Here is a 20,018-nt window from a genome sequence, read left to right as displayed (position 1 = left end):
AGCTACATTGGCCATAGAGGCTTTAGTAAGAGACAATTGGATGAGTTGAGGAGAAAATAGTGAAGTCTAGACTATTGCAAGGACGCCTCCTTCTCCTAAAAGAGATAGATCCTTTATATTTTTGGGACAACCAACAAAGGCATCATTGGCTAAAGAAAAAAATTAAAATGGTGATACCAACAACAATGGAGGAACAAGACTATGAGTAACACTCACAAGAAAAATCTGAAGGTTAGGTCCGCTGGATGAGGGGTCAATCTTTCCTCTTTTGAAAAATATTCTTTTTCGTCTCTTAACTTTCATTCGGGGTCCTTTTTCAAAAGTTCAAATAACTCTTTTATATTTTAAAATGGAGATTAAGGACAACCCAAAGATGAAGATTAAGGACATAAAGGCAAAGGCTCAAAGGAAGTGGAATGTGGGTGTTAACAAGACCAAGGCTATAAGGGCAAGATTTAAAGCTAGAGACATGATTGATGGATCTTTCTTAATTTTAAAAGATAAAGGAGTTATTTGAACTTTTTAAAAATTGAGGGACCAAAATGAACACCGAGTGAAAGTTAAGGGACGAAAAATGGTATTTTCCCTTTTTTTAGACATGGATATCAAAAAAAAAAATTAGTAGGGAATTTTCTTAAAAATAAAGTGCACGATTACAAAATAAAACCACTAAAAGCCAACTTTCAACTTTCTTTGTGTCACTAGCTTAGCAGAAAGATTGATAGTGAGGTGATGTCAAACATCATTGATGTCTATTCTTAGTATGTTAGATGGATCTCGGGAGAACAAGTCGAAATTTCTAATGAGTTTATCGACTAGTTCACGCTCTTCTTCCTCTAATAAAACTTCCTTTAGATCCTCTAGCGTGAGTCAATCATTTTCCAAGTCTAGTCTGAGAGCCCAACTATTAATGTTTGTATCCAGTGCTCCGGGGAGGGGGATGGCCACAAGGCGAGCTCTTCCCTTCCCATCACCAGGCTTCTCTAGTAACATTCTTCGGCGATTTGCTGCTGGATCTATCCTGACTCACCCACAATGTAGTGGGTATTTTAGGACCAGGTATTGGGTAGAAATAATTGTCCCAAAGTATTGATGGCATTGCAGTCGAAGATGATGTTATAGGAAAATAAAGGATCCACTATAAGGTAGTTGGATTCAATCAACTTTGAGTCAAATTTCACTCCGCAGATTGTCTATAGTGTTATGTGATCCCTCACTTAGCCGATCAGATATCTACTCATGTATTATAGATTTAATTTAATTTTATTCTTTAATTTATTCATATTCATAAATTATACATATTATGTCAATTTTAAAAAAAAAAAACATCATTAATTTTAAACATAAAAATGTGTGAGATGAAAAAAAATTGAATTTAATATTGTGAAACTAATTTTGTGAATTAGATAATGTAGATGAACAAAAATGATAATTAAATCAAATATATAATAATTTAATAATATTTAAAAATTAAATTTTAAAATAAATTAATAAAATAATTACATAGAATCAATATATACAATATTAAAGCATCATATACCATTAGTAATATATATTATTCAATATATAATGTATATGACATAGATGGCAAGTAGTATTTTTGAGCTTTTAATTATTAAACTTTTTTAAGAATAAATTGTTTTGACTATATAATTATTACATTTAAAGTTATAACATATCAATAATAAAATATACTTTAAAAAATATTTTTTAATGCCATGATAAAGGATGTATTTTTATTTATAACATTTAAAAAATATTCCAAATAAAATAAAAAGTTATGATACGCCTCGATACACCTTTTTGATAAACCTTTTGACAAAATCCATCTAGATGATCTGAGGTAGGATATAAGACCATTTTATTACAACTTTCATTTTCATCATTTACAAACACATTTGTGCACTGCAGCTAGATGGCACCGTAAGTATTTTCTCATTCTATCTCTAGTTTTTATGTAGCACTATATTTATATATCTTTTTCTTTTCTTACTATTGAATTTGCTGGTATTATAATATATACTTAAAGTTTTGTAAAATAACACCAAAAAATTTGAGCAATATATCATAATATATGCAGAAATTTATAAATGTTTTACAAATACTTAAATCATAATTTCTTTAATGAAGACTAGAATTATGCTGCAAAATTAAGTTTAGATTTTTGAAGTAAATCATGTCTTAGTACATAGTCTAATGTGTATAATTAATTATCTGTTTTTTAAAACCTTTTATCATGAGGCAAAAATTATTAGTGCATTAAAGAATAAAAAGAGACATAGTCAAATGATTAATACAAAATAATATTTTCAATAAAATTTAAAATTTTCTTATTAATAATAATTAATTTGAATAATTTCAGAAGAGACATTAGGATTATGGATGATGGTAATGGACCACACAAAAGAATTAGGACAAACCACTATTCTTCTATTTCTCCCTATAATAGGAAACGCATTGTGAAGGCAGAGTATATATTGAGAGCAGCAGGTGGGTCTAATATGGTGCAAGGTAGCCATTTCTTTTTTATTTTGCCATACTCCATGTGCTGATACAATTTTTTCATAAATAGGTTTACAGAAATTGCGTCCTAACAGTTGTCGAGTTATGCATGCGGAAAAAGATGAAGATGAAATAACTTATGAGGTATGTATATAGATATTTAAATTCTATTTTCCTAAAAATTGAAATATATTAACACTTGGTGTTACGAATTAAAGGAACTTTTTGATTTGGCTGAACAAATTGGCAATGCATGCACTGGTTTATCAATGAAAACAATTGAGACTCAATTGAAGACCAAAGTTTATACAACAAACCCAGTGGCTATTGCTTTGGAGAAGTCACAATCTGATGATCAAAAAATTGACTCATGCATAATATGTCATGTATGATTCTTTAATTAATATCAAGTTTTATTTCACTCATTATTTTTTGTAATTTTACACTTTATTTTTCAAAATAATTTTTTTTAGGAGAAATCTTACTTTTATGTACTAATTCATTACTATCTATTCACATATAGGACAAGTTTACTAATCAAGAAGAGATTGCAATTCTTCAATGTGAGCATGAATTTCACATTGATTGCATAACAAAGTGTCTTATTTTGAGGAACAAATGCCCAAACTGCAAATCAGAAGCCCTAACTTCTCAAGACAAGGATGCATAGGAGCTTATAAATTCTTCATTCATTCATGCATGCATGTCCTTTCATTTCTTTCAATGTACTTGAATAGCTTGATATTAGACATAATTTATGTTTTTCTATTTTATTATTTACTTTTTGGACACTAGAAATTAATATTTCTTGATATGTATGTACTTTTGATATTTCTAGGTATGTATGATCTTCATATCTATACACATTTTCAATTCTACATCCACATATCTATAAGAGAATATTCCTTTCCACAAAGCATTGTTCTCGTTAATCAACTGCCAACGCCATTCGCATTAAAAAGTCTCTACATGTTTCAGTCTCAGCCCTCTTCTTTCTTGTTATATTCATCAAATGTTACTGTCATAATAGTGTATTTATGAATTTATTAGTTTAAATTTGTTTCTAATTTTGTAATAAATTTCTTTAACTATTTATGATTTGTAAATTTATTTCTCGCATGATTTTGATTAAATTTTATATTCAGTTGATCTATTTAAAATTTTGTCATTATTTTTCAAAATAGATCACAACATTAATACTTTGAAATGTTACCCATGCAAGTTCCTAGTATCCTTTTAAAAAAATTCTCAGGCTTCTCCATAACATTCATTTTACAACCAATGTATGTTACACCATGGTATTTTTTCACAAACTATTTATAATATACAGATAGAACATAATATCTTTTTGAAAATTCAGTAGGTTTCACAGCAAGTGTTATTTATGGTCTTTTGAATTTCTCAACATAATCCCATAATCTTTATCAACTCACTAGTCTTTATAAGTTATAGAATTTTGAGTTCTATAACTCCACGTGAGAAGTATAATTCTTTGAATAATATAGGACAAAGTCTCATTTTTAATCAATTCTGCAAAATTACTCCTCTGAATGCAAACTTCATTTTACAAAATATTAACAAAGAAAATAATTGTCGGGGTTGTTACACTTACAACTTTGTGTCAGACAAAAGTATAGTCCCTAGTGGATATTGATAACCTTCGTAGCTTCTATAGAAGCATGACATCATCGAAAAAAATGTAAACTTGAGAACTAAGAATTTAGCGTTGAAGTACTAAAGATGATTATATGGGATAAGATTTACTCCATCTCCTTTATTAAAGCTAAGAATTAAGGTTAACATTCTACCAATTATTATTGTAGTTTCTCGACTAGAAGAATCCATCACTGAAATTTATTGAACTATCGAAGTTTCACGTCTATTTTAGTTTTAATGGTATAGTCCAAAGAAAAATTTAGAAAGATCTCTCTCTCTCTCTCTCTCTCAAACTTATTGTATTCCTTGTGTATGCTATAAGCGGAGGTTTTCAAATTAATCCTTAGAACTATATTTTTGCAATGCTTATTATGGTTTTCAAATTAAATGTGTTTTAAGAGGTTAAGTCAAAAAACCAAATGTTTGGAAACTTACTATGGTTTGCAACATACACGACCTTGAATTGACCATAATTTAGAAGGTCATCCTATTGTCGATTGTTAAAATATGAAAGAGAAAAAATTGTTGCTGAAATAATAATGAACATTGATCTTCTCACTCTATGGTCTCAAACAAGCTCCCAGAGTTTGGTATGAGAAACTAAGTAATTTCATATTAGAAAATGGATTTTAAAAGGATCAAGTTGACACTACACTATTCAGAAAGACACTGAAGAATGAAATCTTAATTGTCCAAATTTATGTTTATGATATAATTTCTGGTTCTACTAATGCTACTCATTGCAAGGAATTTTCTAAGAAAATGCAGGCTGAGTTTGAGATGAACATGATGGGAGAGTTGAAGTTCTTCCTTGGAAAATCAATCAATGCAATGATGGAGTCTATGGCCATCAAACAAAGTACACAAATGAGCTTTTGAAGAAATTCTAGCTAGAAGATTTCAAGATCATGGCAACTCTTATGCATCCTACTTGCAAAATGGGCAAAGAAAAAAGCATCACCAAAGTTTGTCAAAAGTTGTACAGAGGTATGATAGGTTTCATACTTTACTTAACAACTTATAAACCTGATATTTTATTCAGTGTTTGTCTGTGTGCTAGGTTTCACTCAGGTCATGAAGAGACTCACTTAATTGTTGTTGAGAGGATCTTTAGGTATTAGAAGGGAACAACTAATCTAGGGCTGCTTTATAGAAAAATTCCTAGATTATAAGCTAGTTGAATTATGTGATGCTGAATATGTTAGGGATAGTAATGAGAGAAAATCCACTAGTGGAAATTGTCAATTTATAGATCAGAACCTTATATCCTAGATTAGTAAAAGACAAACAGTTATTTCTCTGCCTACAGTAGAAGCAAAATAGATGCTAGTTGTTGCACATAACTACTCTGAATGAAATATCAGCTAAAAGATAATAAGATTGGTGGAAGCATTATTCCAATCTTTTGTAATAATACTGTTGTTATCTGTTTGACAAAAAATCATATTCAACATTCTAGGACCAAACACATAGAAATAAAACATCATTTTATTAGAGATTATGTTCAGAAGGGTGTAATCACTACAACGCGCAAGGCTTTTAAAAGCGCTTTTTTTGGCCTTTAACAGCGCTTTAAAGCGCTGCCAAAGCCAGCGCTGGCATAGGCTACGAAAGCGCTTTTAAAAGCGCTCTGGTAGGCCCCCCCTATAAGAGCGCTTTTCTGGAAAAAGCGCTCTTGTAGGCCCCCCTTTAAGAGCGCTTTTCAGGAAAAAGCGCTCTGGTAGGCACCCCTATAAGAGCGCTTTTTTCAAGCGCTTTCGTATGTTGCGTTTTTTTTTTTTATGCTTTTTATTATTTCTAAACCTGCACTTTTGGCAGCAATATTTTAGAACCTGTAATTTACTATTTTTTGGCAGTATTTTTTCATGAACCTATAATTTATCATTTCAAATCGATATATACCATTATAATCGATATCGATTATATACAAAAAAAGTATTATATTATATACCATTAATGTAAATCAAAATACATATATACATATTTCTAAACCAAAACAACTAAACCAATTCACATATTTCTAAACCAAAACAACTAAATGGGAAACAACTTCCGAGTTCTTATGCAACCAATGTACGCTTCCTGTATTATCTGGAGCTATGTTGTATTGATGCTTTAGTGGAGAACCAGTAGTCACCTGAGCTATGTTGTATTGTGTCACAGAATATGAATCAAATAACTGTACCCCGAACGATCCTGCCACAGAAGACTTCGGGGTACATTACTTGATTCATATTCTGTGGAACATAATCGGCAGGGGCACATTGTGTTCTATCCTTTACCAGTCCATCCACTGTTTGAAGCTCAACCTACAATAGAAAAACGTGATTATTACTAACTACATATAGAAAGTCTTGAATCATGTAAAAGTTGATGAAACCTGCCTACAGTTGTTAGTCCTTCCGAGCTTAAAATGAATATATCCAGCATCACCAAGTCTCTTCTCATACAGATTGACAAGCTCTTCATTTCCAACCCAAAATTCCTGCACAATTCCAATTTCCAACATAAAAAAAAATTCATAACAAGAAAAATCAAAAGATTTCATACGAAGTAAACATAAAAATCAACACAAGGATCAAACTCTGAACAAGCAACATAAAACAATTTTTTTTTTTTTATAATATGTAACAAACAAGTCCTGTATATGAAATGTTTATAATAAGAGAGCTAAACAAAATAAGCTTAAAACAACTAATGAAAATGTCATAAGTTCTTTTCGCATTGTCTTCCATAACAAGTGCATACTTAAGTCAACAGATAAGCTAAAATAACTTCACCTAAACATGCCCTTAACATGAAAAGTAAAGACTTATGCAGTTGAATGCTCACTAATACTCACAAGTGAATTTATACAACTACTAGAAAAACACGAATTACCTGCAAAAAAAATATTCGAAAGGTATAGCTGCGGATTTTTTTGGGAAATTATAAATAAAAATTTGTTTCCTGCAGCCCAGGAATGATTCACTTTACCCTTTTCCTCTTTTTATTCAATGTTTCACTTCTACTACTTATTTTTCTTTTAATAATTTATATTGCTTAATCTCCAATTAAATACTCACTTTTCATTCCAATCAAAACATAAACAACAACAATCCATTTCAAAAAATGCACAACGATGTTAAACAATCCATTTCAATTGTTGATTCTGGAGGAAAAAAATGAAAGATTTGATGAAAAAGGAGAAGAAACCTGCCTACAGTCATGGCGGAGGTTGCGAACAAGAAGACTGGTGACGGCGACGGGGACTTGGACTGCGACCTCCTCCTCCGCCTCCTCTTCGGCTGTAACGGGGTGGAGGCGATGGAGTGTAGCTTCTTCCTCTTTCTCTCTCTCTCTCTTCTATGCTAGGGTTTCGCGTGTTTTGGATCTGAAACAAAACGCGTGTGTTTGTAAAATATATAATTTTTTAAATGGGCTACCAGAGCGCTTTTCAAAAGCGCTTTAATAACACCCCCTACCAGAGCGCTTTTATCCCAAAAGCGCTTTCGTAGCACCCACCCTATAAGAGCGCTTTTAAAAGCGCTTTCATAACCCCCCTACCAGAGCGCTTTTTAAAAGCGCTCTCATACCCCCCTACCAGAGCGCTTTTTGAAAGCGCTCTCATACCCCCCCCCCCTACCAGAGCGCTTTTTTTGCATCATTTTCCCTTGTTTATTAATTTTGTTTTTAGCGAACCCTACGAGAGCGCTTTTGCTAAAAGCGCTTTAGTAGCTGCGCTTTAGTAGCTTAAATTTGGCGTAGTGAATAGATATATAGTTCATTGATACTGATCATCATTGTGCTAAAATATTTATCAAGCCGTTTACCATTGAAAAAATTTGATTTCACTAAAAAGAATCTGAACATACATTTTGTAAAAGATTACTGCTGTATTCTAAATGAAAAAACAGAGTTTGATGATGATTAGTAGGTACCGTGATCAGAAGCTCTGAACCAGCTTATTATGAATAGTAGCTTATGAAGCATCTCAACCTCTGATACTCATAATATGATTTGTTGCCTCTGATATATTAATGCTTTAATTTATACGTTTTCACCGTGATTAAGAATTTTGTTGGCACTTGGGTAACTAACTCTTACACCAGTGAAACGTTTGAATTAACCTTAGGAATTATTATTTTATTCTGGTAAAATAAAATCATGTATTGCAAACTCTAAGTCATCATCACTTTGCTTATGTATTTAAAAATGTTTTTAAAACTCACTCTTTCCCCACACGTAAAATGGTTAAAAGCTTCTCTATTAAACTCTAATGACTCACTCAAAGGATAATAGTGGCAAGAGATTCATAAACAAATGCATTGAGAAAAAGATTTGCTATTTATATTAAAGAGGAAAGAATACAAATTTAGAATCATTCTCAAGATAACATAAGCAATACAACAAAAAATTACAGCCTCCACTATTGGTTGTAATGCCATTCACTTGATCTGATGAAATTTACCAAGTCCTCATCAGCATATGAGTCAAATTTAACTTCTTCAACTGGATCTTTTTTCTTCTTGAGTTTCTTCATTCCTAACACTGAAGATCTTCTTATCCTTGATTCTATCATCCCTTTGATATGAGCCTCTCTAGTAAGAAGTGGTATCAATGGCCTTGTTGACCTCCATGGAGGAACCTCTCTTAGAATTCTCTGAAGACTTACTCATTTTTTCTTTTTTTTAGAAGAGTTAGATGGAAGAAGAAGGAATGTGACTTTGCTTGTAAGAAGGAATGTGACTTTGCCTATATAAAGAGCTTGGGATAAAATATAATCAACTTTGGATATTGTGTATCAATGGACATTAGAGAGAGATATTTGCTTGGTTTTCAAACACAACCTCCCAGCTTTGACCCTACTGATCTATGTTATGCTATGAAGAGCATATTTGACCATCTCAAAAATTGAAGAGTTGTTCATAACCATTCTAGCCAAATATCAACCTCTTTTCAAAATCTTTTTATGTTGATATAATTTTGATTCATTTTTATACGAATTTAATAACATCCCAAACATTTATATCTGTAGATTTGATTCTAAGATTATTTTCTTCACTATTTTTTCTTATTACCGTTTTCTTGTTATTTGTTCTTTTTGTTGATGACAAAAGGGGAGTGGGACAAAAAGTATTCAAGCTTCCAAAGATTCGTTTTTTTAATTTAAATATAAATTTAAAGAGCTATTGGGTATACTAATATTTGTTCAAGTGTGCATGAACATAGATTGAAATTCTTATTTAAAGTCAGTTTTGACACTACATTGAACATCCAAAAGAAGCCTTAATATGCACATTCTGAAGATCAGACTCTAAAGAATAAGCTTCTAACGGATGTGAACTTCTGAAGAAATTCAACCTCTAAAAGATCAGAACCTGAAGACTCGGGCTCTGAACCTGGTCAAGGATCAGAACCTGAAGATCTCAGATTTTGAATGAAGTCTACTTCTAAAGACTTGTCTTCTAAAGACTCAGAACCTGAAGCCAATCAAAGCTCAAGGATAAAAAAACTCTGATAGGTCACTATCAGACTCTGAAGATATTTTTACTTCTTCTGATTCTCCTTTGTTGATCACGTAAAGACTTAGCAGAAATCTGCAGAAGACAGAAGGAGTTTGAAATGGTACTTCCTCTTATGATTTTCCTATTCTGATAATTCCTCTGGTAGCTAAGGAGTTTCAAATGGCCTCTCAATGACATTAACCATATCAAAAAGTTGTCTAACGTATCTGAATATGCTTATCTCAAAAACTCCTCATGCATGAAGTCTTCTCCAACGTATCCTTTGTGTTCCTTTATAAAAGGAGCTGAAAACATGGAGAAAACACAACACTACGTCTTGACAAATAATAAAGAGTTGTAACTCTGTCAAACCTATTGTCTAAACTTAAACGTAGAACTTCTTATCAATTGTATATTCTTAGAAACTCTTAGGTCTTAGAGTCTTTTTTAAGTTGTGTTGCGTTTAAAAATGTCACACTTTATCTCTTTAATTGATCTTATGTCTACTCATGCATTATAGATTAATTTTATTATATTCTTTAATTTATTTAATATCATATATATATATATATATATATATATATATATATATATATATATATATATATATATATATATATATATATATATAATGATTTGAATTTAAAATTAAAAAAAATTTGTCACAACAGACATGTCATTTTAAATAAAAAACATCATTAAATGTAAAAATATGAGAAGGACAAAAAAAATGAATTTAATATTGTAAAACTAATTTCGTGAATTAGATAATACGGACAATAGTTAAATCAAATATAAAATAATTTAATGATATTTAAAAAATAAATTAATAAAATAATTACATAGAACCAATATATTAGTAATATATAAGGTATATGACATAGATGGCAACTAGTATTTTTGAGCTTTTAATTATTAAATGCTTTTTTAAAATAAATTGTTTTGACTATATAATTATTACATTTAAAAACATAATATATCAACAATAAAATATATATTTGCATATAAAACGTATCTGAGTCTGAGGTATAAAATTTGGTGACAGTGAATTGTTAATACTTAAACATTCATTTAAAATATCATGTAAATATATTTAAATAATAATATGTAGCTAGGACATTTGATATGATGGGGCATGCATTTAGACCCATAATTCTACACTAGAATCTCTAAAGTAAAATACTCCCTCCGTCCTAAATTATAAGAGAAAATCACTTTTTAGATTCATTGAATAATTAATGTATCTGGTCTATATATAGACTAGATACATTAATTATTCAATGAATCTAAAAAGTGATTTTCTCTTATAATTTGGGACAGAGGGAGTATATACTAAAATTGAATAAAACTATCTCACTCATGTACATTGCTTAAAAGTTATACATAATTACATTTGAAAAACTCTTTTATACTAATTTGAAATTAATATCCTATGCACCCTTATTTATTTATCTTTCACTCTTAATAAAAAAAATGCATTTGATCTAAGAAAAGATCTTTTATATAAATGTTAAAGAGCATAAAAAAATAATTTTTTTAATGCCATGATAAAGGATGTATTTTTATTTATAACATTTAAAAAATATTTCAAATAAAATAAAAAGTTACGATACATCTCGATTCACCTTTTTAATAATTTTTTTTTACAAAATCCATCTAGATGATTTGAGGCTGAAATAAGATCATTTTTATTACAACTTTCATTTTCATTATTTTACAAACACATTTGTGAACTTTCATTTCAAAGAGTTTTATAAGAATAAAATTTATAGTTTTTTATTAATAAGAATAAAATTTATAGTTTTTTATTAATAATAATTAAATTGAGTAATTTCAAAAAAAAAATACTATTATGGATGATGGTAATGGACCACGCAAAAGGATTAGGACAAACCACTATTCTTCTATTTCTTCCTATAATAGAAAACGCATTGTGAAGCCAGAGTATATATTGAGAGCAGCAGGCTGGTCTAATATGGTGCAAGATATCCATGTTATTTAATTTCATTTTATCATCCTCCCCATCATGTGTCGATACAATCGTTTAGGTTAATAGAAATTGCGTCGTAGCAATTGTCGAGTTATGCGCATGGATTGTGCTTTTTAAATATACCTTCTTTGATTATAAAAAAAAAAAAATGAAAACAATTGAGACTCAATTGAAAACCAAAATTTATACAACAAAAACAATGGATATTGCTTTGGAGGAGTCACAATCTGTAATCAAAAAATTGACTCATGCATGCAGTGGCGGAGCCAGAAATTTTAGGGAGTCTGGGCAAAAATTTTACACCCTGTTTTTACTAATTTTACACTCTGTTTCTACTAATTTTGCCATTGATTTTGTCTAAAAAATTTGCCATTGATTTTGTCCAAAAATTTCGCGCCCTATTTTTACAAATTTTGCCCTTAATTTTGTTTAAAAAATACTAATTTTGCCCTTGGCGTTGTCTAAAAATCGACTACTAAATGGGGGAGTATACAACGAAAGGAAAAGTTGAGCCCGGGTATGTGTCCGGGCTCGCTGGGCTGTAGCTCCGCCATGTGGATATCGGGTCGTTGCGGGTTTGCTCGGTAAAGGGGAAAATAATCACACTTTAGTCCGACGGGAACTCATTGCGGAGTTGACTTCGTATCGAGACATCTACGGCCGTGTTTACCCAGAAATATGGTAAACAAGCGCTAGTTTCCTTTTTAAAGGTTACTTTTGCGGAATCAACTAGAATATTCCAGGACTAATTGCTTTAATTTGTTTATTACGTGTATCTAGTCTGTATTAAATGCAGCAAGAACTTTAAAGTAAAAGTAAATACTGAAATTAAAGGCTTTTAAAATAACTAAAAGCAATAGAAAGCAGTAAATGTGCACTGAAAATGAAATATGACATAAAATGATTGCAATAAATTAGACTGGTACGCATACGTACATTCCAAAGTTGCACTCGTCACTCATTTTGCATAGAGATTTGAGTTTACTTGTGTTTTGTAGAAAATGCGGACCCCTAAACTGTCCCTATGGAACTTGCTTAAATAGTAAAAATAAAATAACTACTACTAACGGTCGACTGATTATCAGTCAACACGTGTCTTCGACATGCAAGATCTTCAACTGTGAGACCTCCACGCGTCCTGTGAAAACTGCCAGAAAACTGCTTGAAACTGCCTCTTAACTTCTGATACCTTCCGACTTCAGGGCTATACTTAAACAAAACGTCTAAGTTTTTTCTATTTGTTCTAGTCGAACATGCATATTGACTAATTCTAGTCGAACCTTGGCAATGATGATTTATAGATAGTCGAACGTCAGCTTTGACTAAACAAAACCTTTTAGTCAGACTTTTCTCTTTAGATTCTTTAATAATCTCACCTGCTTCAGGGATTATTTACCATTATTTAATAAGTCGAAATCCTAGGGTAACAAATTGCCCCCCAAGCGACTTCTTTCGACTGACTTCAGGAAAGAGAAAAATGGCGTTTCATTTCTTTCTTAGATTTCGACTTTTGTTCTCTTTTTACGCCATGATTACTTTGCACATCCCTAGGCACTAATTATTACCTAAATCTTAGGTAGTGGGCTATAACTGCTCCCCACTTTCTAAAAACCAGTTTCCAAAGCGTTTCTTTAACATGACCTTTGATTTCAACAACTTCTTTTTTGCACGATTTTGCTGACGTCACTAGAGCCGTATATATATGTGCAAGTTTCTTCTCATTTTTTCTTTCTTTCTTCTCATACGTTTCAGAAAGAACACTCTTCTCCTCTAACCTTCAAACTACTTTCTTCTCTTCTTCCAAACACAACAACAATGGCTGCTGCAAACACCAACACCACCGTTTATGCTACAGGTTCTAACCCTTTAGGGTTTATTATGTCTCGTGAAGAGGAAGAACAAGGGCTGGATTTTGTTCCTCAACCTAACCTCACAGAAGCAAAAGCCATTATTTGGCAAAACCAGATGTTAATCCCTTTCCAAATTACTGATAAACTAATGGCTTTCTCTTACCAGATCATCGTTCTCATCCAGAACAAAACACTGGTTTCTTTCCTTGTTTTCAAACCACCATGCCTGTAGCTTTTGACAAACTGCGTCCTCTTGACTTGAAGTTTATGGACCCTACACTTAGGGTGTTTCGTTCGACCCCAGCTCCTGGCAACAAAGAGTACTTAGCTTGGCTTAACAAAGTCCAGGCAAAGAAGCAACAAAGGTGGGAATAATTGGGCATCTTCGACGCCATACAACTATCCAGAACTGGTCATAGGGTTTGTCCTCCAATGCTACTTGCTTCGATCTTTTTCTGGGAAGGTTCGACCAACACTTTTCACCTTCCTTGTGGGATGATGACTCCTACTCTCTTCGACGTGGCTGCCATCACAGGGCTTTCGCCTTTGGGTGAGCTCTTCGACCCAACTCTTCCCACAGAAAAGAATTTCAACTTCACCAACGCCACCATCACCAAATATATGCAAGATCATTATGACAAGTCGACAGAAGAAGTCTCTAACAAAGAGCATGTTGCCTTCCTCACCTGTTGGCTTTCATACTATCTGTTTTGTCCAGGATCAGTTCAGATTGCTAAAGCTTACATACCTTTGGCTATTCAAATTCATGAAGGTCGAAAGGTCTCTTTAGGTAAGCTTCTCCTTGCTTATCTCTATCATACCTTAGGTATAGCATCTTTAAGGATCAAACGCCTGCATGAGACTCCAAAACAACTCTCTCTGTCGGGACCTTATTGGCTCTTACAACACTGGTTGAATGCCACCTTCGAGTCACATATAGGTTATACTGTTTCCAGATCCATTTTAGAGGTCATGTATGACCGGAGGGTCGAAGGCATCAGGCTTGCCTTTCAAACTCCTCAAGATGAGTCTAACAGGCCCAACCTCCTCAAATATGTGAGGTTGTTTTCTGAATGTAAAACATTCATTGCTTCCATGGCCCCTTTCTCCAATCGATGCTTTGGGCCGACTTGGTTCAAAGCTATTTTTCTTGGGAATACTCCTACTCTTCGAGCTCAATTAAACGCTATTTGGGCTGCCTTTCTAACCCCGACACTACTTTCTCATCGTATTGAGTCGACTGGTAAGTGCTATGGGTTTGTGGGTTATCAACCAAACTTGGTCTCTCGACAATTTGGCTTGAGCCAGATGCTGCCCAAAAGCTTATATTCCCATGATGGTGATATTTGTTACTCTGGTCGACCGTTCACAGCCCGTCAACACCTTGACTGCTTGAAGTTTCATAACAAACAATCCTTGGAACATCCCACCTTCACTTTCCAAAACTCCTACTTTACAACCAAAGGGTTCAATGAATGGTGGTCTCAATATTACCAACTGTTTAATGGAGACTCTTTCGTCAAGAAGCTGAACACTGCATTCGACGTACTGGAGGATCAACTTACTATAAGTAAGTTTTTTATGTCTAATTTCGTTTTCTTTATTACCAATGGCAGTGTTCCAATCTCAATTTTAGACCTTTCAGGACCTAATCCTACTGCTCAAGTCGAAGTCCCTGCTCCTAAACCAGGTCGAAAGCGTCCTAGTACGTCGAACACCACCACTACCAAGAAAAACAAAACTATTAGAAAGGTATTTATCTTGACCTTTAATCTTTTGTCAATACTGCATGAACCTTTGTTGATAGTTATTTTCCTTTCTTTAGCTGCTAGTCCCTGCTGACTCAGACGAAACCACTTCACCACCAAATCAGGAAAGTGAAATTTTTTCACAACTCCCGCTTCCGACTCCATCAAAGAAACGGAAAATTGTTAAGAACATTCCAAAAGTAATTGTCAAGCCCCAAACAGCTCCAACAATTCCGTCTTCGTCTCAAATTCCTCCTGAGGTAACTTAACATTCTCTTTCAATATTTTTTATTTTTTCTTTAACAAATTGTTTTCTAACACTTTTTCTGAATAGAATGCCCAAACTATCGACCATATTCAGGAGAAGGTTGTCGAAGTTGCTGAAAAAATTACTGAGGCTGCTCCCGACTCCAACCTTTTTAGCCCTCAACGGACTGATGCTTTTGGAAGTACCACTGATTCGGCTAACACTCCAGGTCGAAGTCGAACAGAGCCCCAAAATAATCCTATTATTGGGCAAACTCAACCTGCAAATGTCAAAACTGCTGATCAAGCCTCTTGTTCAAAGCAAGATACCATTTCTCAATCCAAACAACATCCTACTGTTGATGACACCAACTCGAATAGTTCTCTTAGTCAAGAGGAGATTCTGGACTTGAAGAAGACTAATCCTTTAGAAGCTCTCTTTCGACTTCAGAAGCTGCGACCAAGTTCTTTTGAGATTCCTGCTCAATCGACCAATCCTGATGCTGAGATTGATGTTTCTCTTGTCGAAGCTATATGCCAGCTAAAAACCCATCTGAACGAACCTGAGTTTCTCGCTGTTCTTGAGAGTTCTGAACATCTTGGTGGAGAAATTCGTAAGATCCTAGACTTACTAATCAAAGCTTCTCTTCCAGCAGTTGTTGTTCAATTCTTCTTTGATTTTGAGGCATACTTCGACCAGCTCTGGAGGGACCTTATGACAAAGAAGAACATCACCCGACAGGCAAAGAACAAGGAGCGTGAAATGGAGAGGGAATGGGATGCCAGAGCAGCTTCGACCAAAAAGGTTGAAGAATTTCAGGAGAAAACTTTAAAGTTTTCTGACAAGAAGGGAGAGATCGACAACAAGATTGCTGACTACAAGGCTCAAATTGATGCTCTCAGCAAGAAGATTCAAGATCTTGAACAAGAGAAAATCACTTTGGCTCAAACTGAGGAAATCCCTTCGCCTGAAACTATTAACCAAGAGGTTTTGAAAGGACTTGGTCATGGTGAAAATGCCCTCAAATTGGAAAGCAACATTCGACAACTCAGACAAAATTTGTCTCGACTGGACTCGAAGATTGACTTTGAGTCAGCCAAGCTAGCCTATTTTAGGAACAACTTTCCAACTTTGTAATTTTGTTTTCGACTAACTGGCTATATTTTGTAATGTCTGCCAACGCTCTTTATAAGGAACTTTTTGTAATGATTGGCCAAATTTTTAGCCATTTTAATATAATCTTTTGGTTTTATTCTATTATGCGAATTTCTTGAAGTATAGGTTTATATTTCTTCAAATATTTACCATTTATCCTCAAGATTCGACTATCTGAATTTAGTTCTTCAATTTCATATGCATTGTTTGAAAACACTTGCAAAATTTTGAACGGTCCTTCCCAACTTAGGGACCATTTACCCAATGACTTATTCCTTTGATCCATGGGTAAAATGACTTTCCATACATAATCACCTATCATGAATGTTTTTTCTTTGACTTTCTTGTTGTAAGCTTTCGCCACTTTTTTCTTTTGTTTTATCAACCTATCCAACGCTATTAGTCGTTCTTCGTCTAATTCTACTAATTCGTCTAACATCATACTCCAGTATTCATCAAACGAAAGACTGTTTTGTCGTTGAATTCTAGCTGACTGTAAATGAATTTCTGCAGGCAACACAGCATCATGCCCAAAAGTCAAACGAAATGGGGTAGTATTTATTGCTTCCTTTGGTGACGTTCGACAAGCCCAAAGAATTTGGTCGAGCGTTTGATGCCAATTTCTTGGCTTTCTCCCCACATGCTTTTTTATCAAATTTATAATAACTTTGTTAGCAGCTTCGACTTGACCATTGGCCTGAGCATAATACGGAGTGGATGTTAGTAATTTAAATCCTGTTTCTGCTGCAAAAGCTTGCATCTTTCGACCAATAAAAACTGATCCCTGATCAGTAGTGATAGTTTCTGGAATTCCAATCTGTAAATAATGTGTTTTTGTATAAATCTAATCACTGCTTCTTGATCAGCATTAACCAGGGGAATTGCTTCTATCCATTTAGTAAAATAATCTATCCCTACTAAAATGAATCTTTGTTGTTTAGAAGATGCAGGTTTGATTTCTCCTATTAAATCTAAAGCCCATCCTCTAAAAGGCCAAGGTTTGACAATGGCATGCAATTCACTAGCTGGAACATGTTGAATGCCTGAAAATTTCTGGCACTCTTGGCACCCTCTTGCATATTCAATACAATCTTTTAACATTGTTGGCCAATATAAACCTTGTCTAAACAACAACCACTTCATCTTATGGCCTGATTGATGAGCTCCACAAACACCACTATGAACTTCTGACACAGCCAAATATGCTTCAGCTTCACTTAAGCATCTCAACAATACACCTTCAGCCGTTTTCTTGTATAAATCATTTCTCAATATCACATAGTTTAGAGCCCTGTATTTAATCTTTCGATCAGTTCCTCCGACTGGATTATTTAGGTACTGAACCAATGGGTTTCTCCAATCAGAAATTGTCATATTGTCGATGGCAAAAATTTCCAAGGCATGCAAATCTTTACTTTCAACTTTGTCTTCTACTGTTAGAACAAGATTTGTTCTGATCAATTATCTTAGTTTTGATGATAACAATAATATGAATTTTGCTTAAGATAATATGGTACTCTAATCCAATGCAATTTCCTTTTCAGGAAATATATAAAGAGTATGCATAATTCAGCGCTCAGAAGCTTTGTCTCAAAGGGTTCAGCATGCAACATCAGAACATGGTCTGGCAAGACATCAGAAGATGGTCGAAGCAGAATCAGAACATGGGTCTATGGAAGCATCAGAAGAACAAGAGAACAGAAGCACTGAAGTTCTGATGGTATCACGCTCAGAAGCACTTCAAGGTCAGAAGATCAGAAGATGCTATGCACCAAGCTGTTTGACTCTGATGATATTCAAACGTTGTATTCACAAACATCAGATCAGAAGAAAGTACAAGTGGCAAGCTACGCTGACTGACAAAAGGAACGTTAAAAGCTACTAAAGGCTACGTCAGTAGACACAGCGTGAACAAGGCTCGAGGTAGTTGACAAAAGCGTATAACATTAAATGCGATGCTGTACGGAACACGCAAAGCATTAAATGCACTCAACGGTCATCTTCTCCAACGCCTATAAATATGAAGTTCTGATGAGAAGCAAGGTTAACGATTCTACACCAAAACAACTCATATTAAACTTGCTGAAACGCTGTTCAAATTCAAAGCTCAGAATCTTCATCTTCATCAAAGCTCACTACATTGCTGTTGTAATATATTAGTGAGATTAAGCTTAAACGTTAAGAGAAATATCACAGTTTGTGATTATCGCTTTTAAGAAGCATTTGTAATACTCTTAGAATTGATTACATTAAGTTGTAAGGAACTAGAGTGATCGTGTGGATCAGAATACTCTAGGAAGTCTTAGAGGTTATCTAAGCAGGTTGTAACTAGAGTGATCGTGTGGATCAGTATACTCTAGAAAAGTCTTAGAGGGTATCTAAGCAGTTGTTCCTGGAGTGATCAGTGTGTGATCAGAAGACTCTGGAAGACTTAGTTGCTGACTAAGTGGAGAACCATTGTAATCCGTGCGATTAGTGGATTAAATCCTCAATTGAGGTAAATCATCTCTGCGGGGGTGGACTGGAGTAGTTTAGTTAACAACGAACCAGGATAAAAATAACTGTGCAATTTATTTTTATCTGTCAAGTTTTTAAAGCTACACTTATTCAAACCCCCCCTTTCTAAGTGTTTTTCTATCCTTCAATTGGCATCAGAGCGCCGGTTCTAAGGTGCAAGCACTTAACCGTGTTTAGAAAAGATTCAGGAAGAGAAAAACGCTTCAGTAAAAGATGGTTGATGAAAGTGAAAAGTCTACACCTGCATCTACATCTGGCTCTGCTGAGCAATACAACGGTAACAATGGTTATACTAGACCGCCGGTATTTGATGGTGAAAACTTTGAATACTGGAAAGATAAACTGGAAAGTTACTTTCTTGGTTTAGATGGTGATCTATGGGATCTTCTGATGGATGGTTACAAACATCCAGTAAATGCCAGAGGCGTAAAGCTGACAAGGCAAGAAATGAATGATGATCAGAAAAAGCTTTTCAGGAATCATCATAAATGCAGAACTGTTTTGCTGAATGCTATCTCTCATGCTGAGTATGAGAAGATATCTAACAGGAAAACAGCCTATAACATATATGAGTCCTTGAAAATGACTCATGAAGGAAATGCTCAAGTCAAGGAGACTAAAGCTCTAGCTTTAATTCAGAAGTATGAAGCCTTCAAGATAGAGGATGATGAAGACATTGAAAAGATGTTTTCAAGATTTCAAACTCTTACTGCTGGATTGAGAGTTCTTGACAAGGGATACACCAAGGCTGATCACGTAAAGAAGATCATCAGAAGTTTACCCAGAAGATGGGGTCCTATGGTGACTGCATTCAAGATTGCAAAGAATCTGAATGAAGTTTCTCTGGAAGAGCTTATCAGTGCCTTG

At 33.8% G+C, this 20,018-nt stretch overlaps 1 protein-coding gene across 1 annotated transcript; it reads left to right on the top strand.

Annotated features, from left to right (window-relative positions):
- Window positions 1–1,891: 1,891 nt before the first annotated feature.
- On the top strand, window positions 1,892–3,382 carry LOC131653450 (probable E3 ubiquitin-protein ligase ZFP1). Its single transcript, XM_058923588.1, has 5 exons — window positions 1,892–1,923; window positions 2,363–2,490; window positions 2,573–2,646; window positions 2,721–2,888; window positions 3,026–3,382. Exons 1-5 carry the CDS (start codon window positions 1,916–1,918, stop codon window positions 3,170–3,172), a joined length of 525 nt encoding a protein of 174 aa, XP_058779571.1. The 5' UTR covers window positions 1,892–1,915; the 3' UTR covers window positions 3,173–3,382.
- The last annotated feature ends 16,636 nt before the right edge of the window (window positions 3,383–20,018 follow it).

Source organism: Vicia villosa, linkage group LG2 (genome assembly GCF_029867415.1).
Source record: "Vicia villosa cultivar HV-30 ecotype Madison, WI linkage group LG2, Vvil1.0, whole genome shotgun sequence".
Classification (NCBI taxonomy): domain Eukaryota; kingdom Viridiplantae; phylum Streptophyta; class Magnoliopsida; order Fabales; family Fabaceae; genus Vicia; species Vicia villosa.
This window is presented reverse-complemented; position numbering and strand designations above follow the sequence as displayed.

What these genes read in the sequence shown, in the direction of transcription:
- LOC131653450 (XM_058923588.1), top strand. An exon ending in AAGATGAAATAACTTATGAG is followed by an intron (nt 2,647 to 2,720) that starts GTATGTATATAG and finishes TACGAATTAAAG; the next exon opens with GAACTTTTTGATTTGGCTGA. An exon ending in ACTCATGCATAATATGTCAT is followed by an intron (nt 2,889 to 3,025) that starts GTATGATTCTTT and finishes ATTCACATATAG; the next exon opens with GACAAGTTTACTAATCAAGA.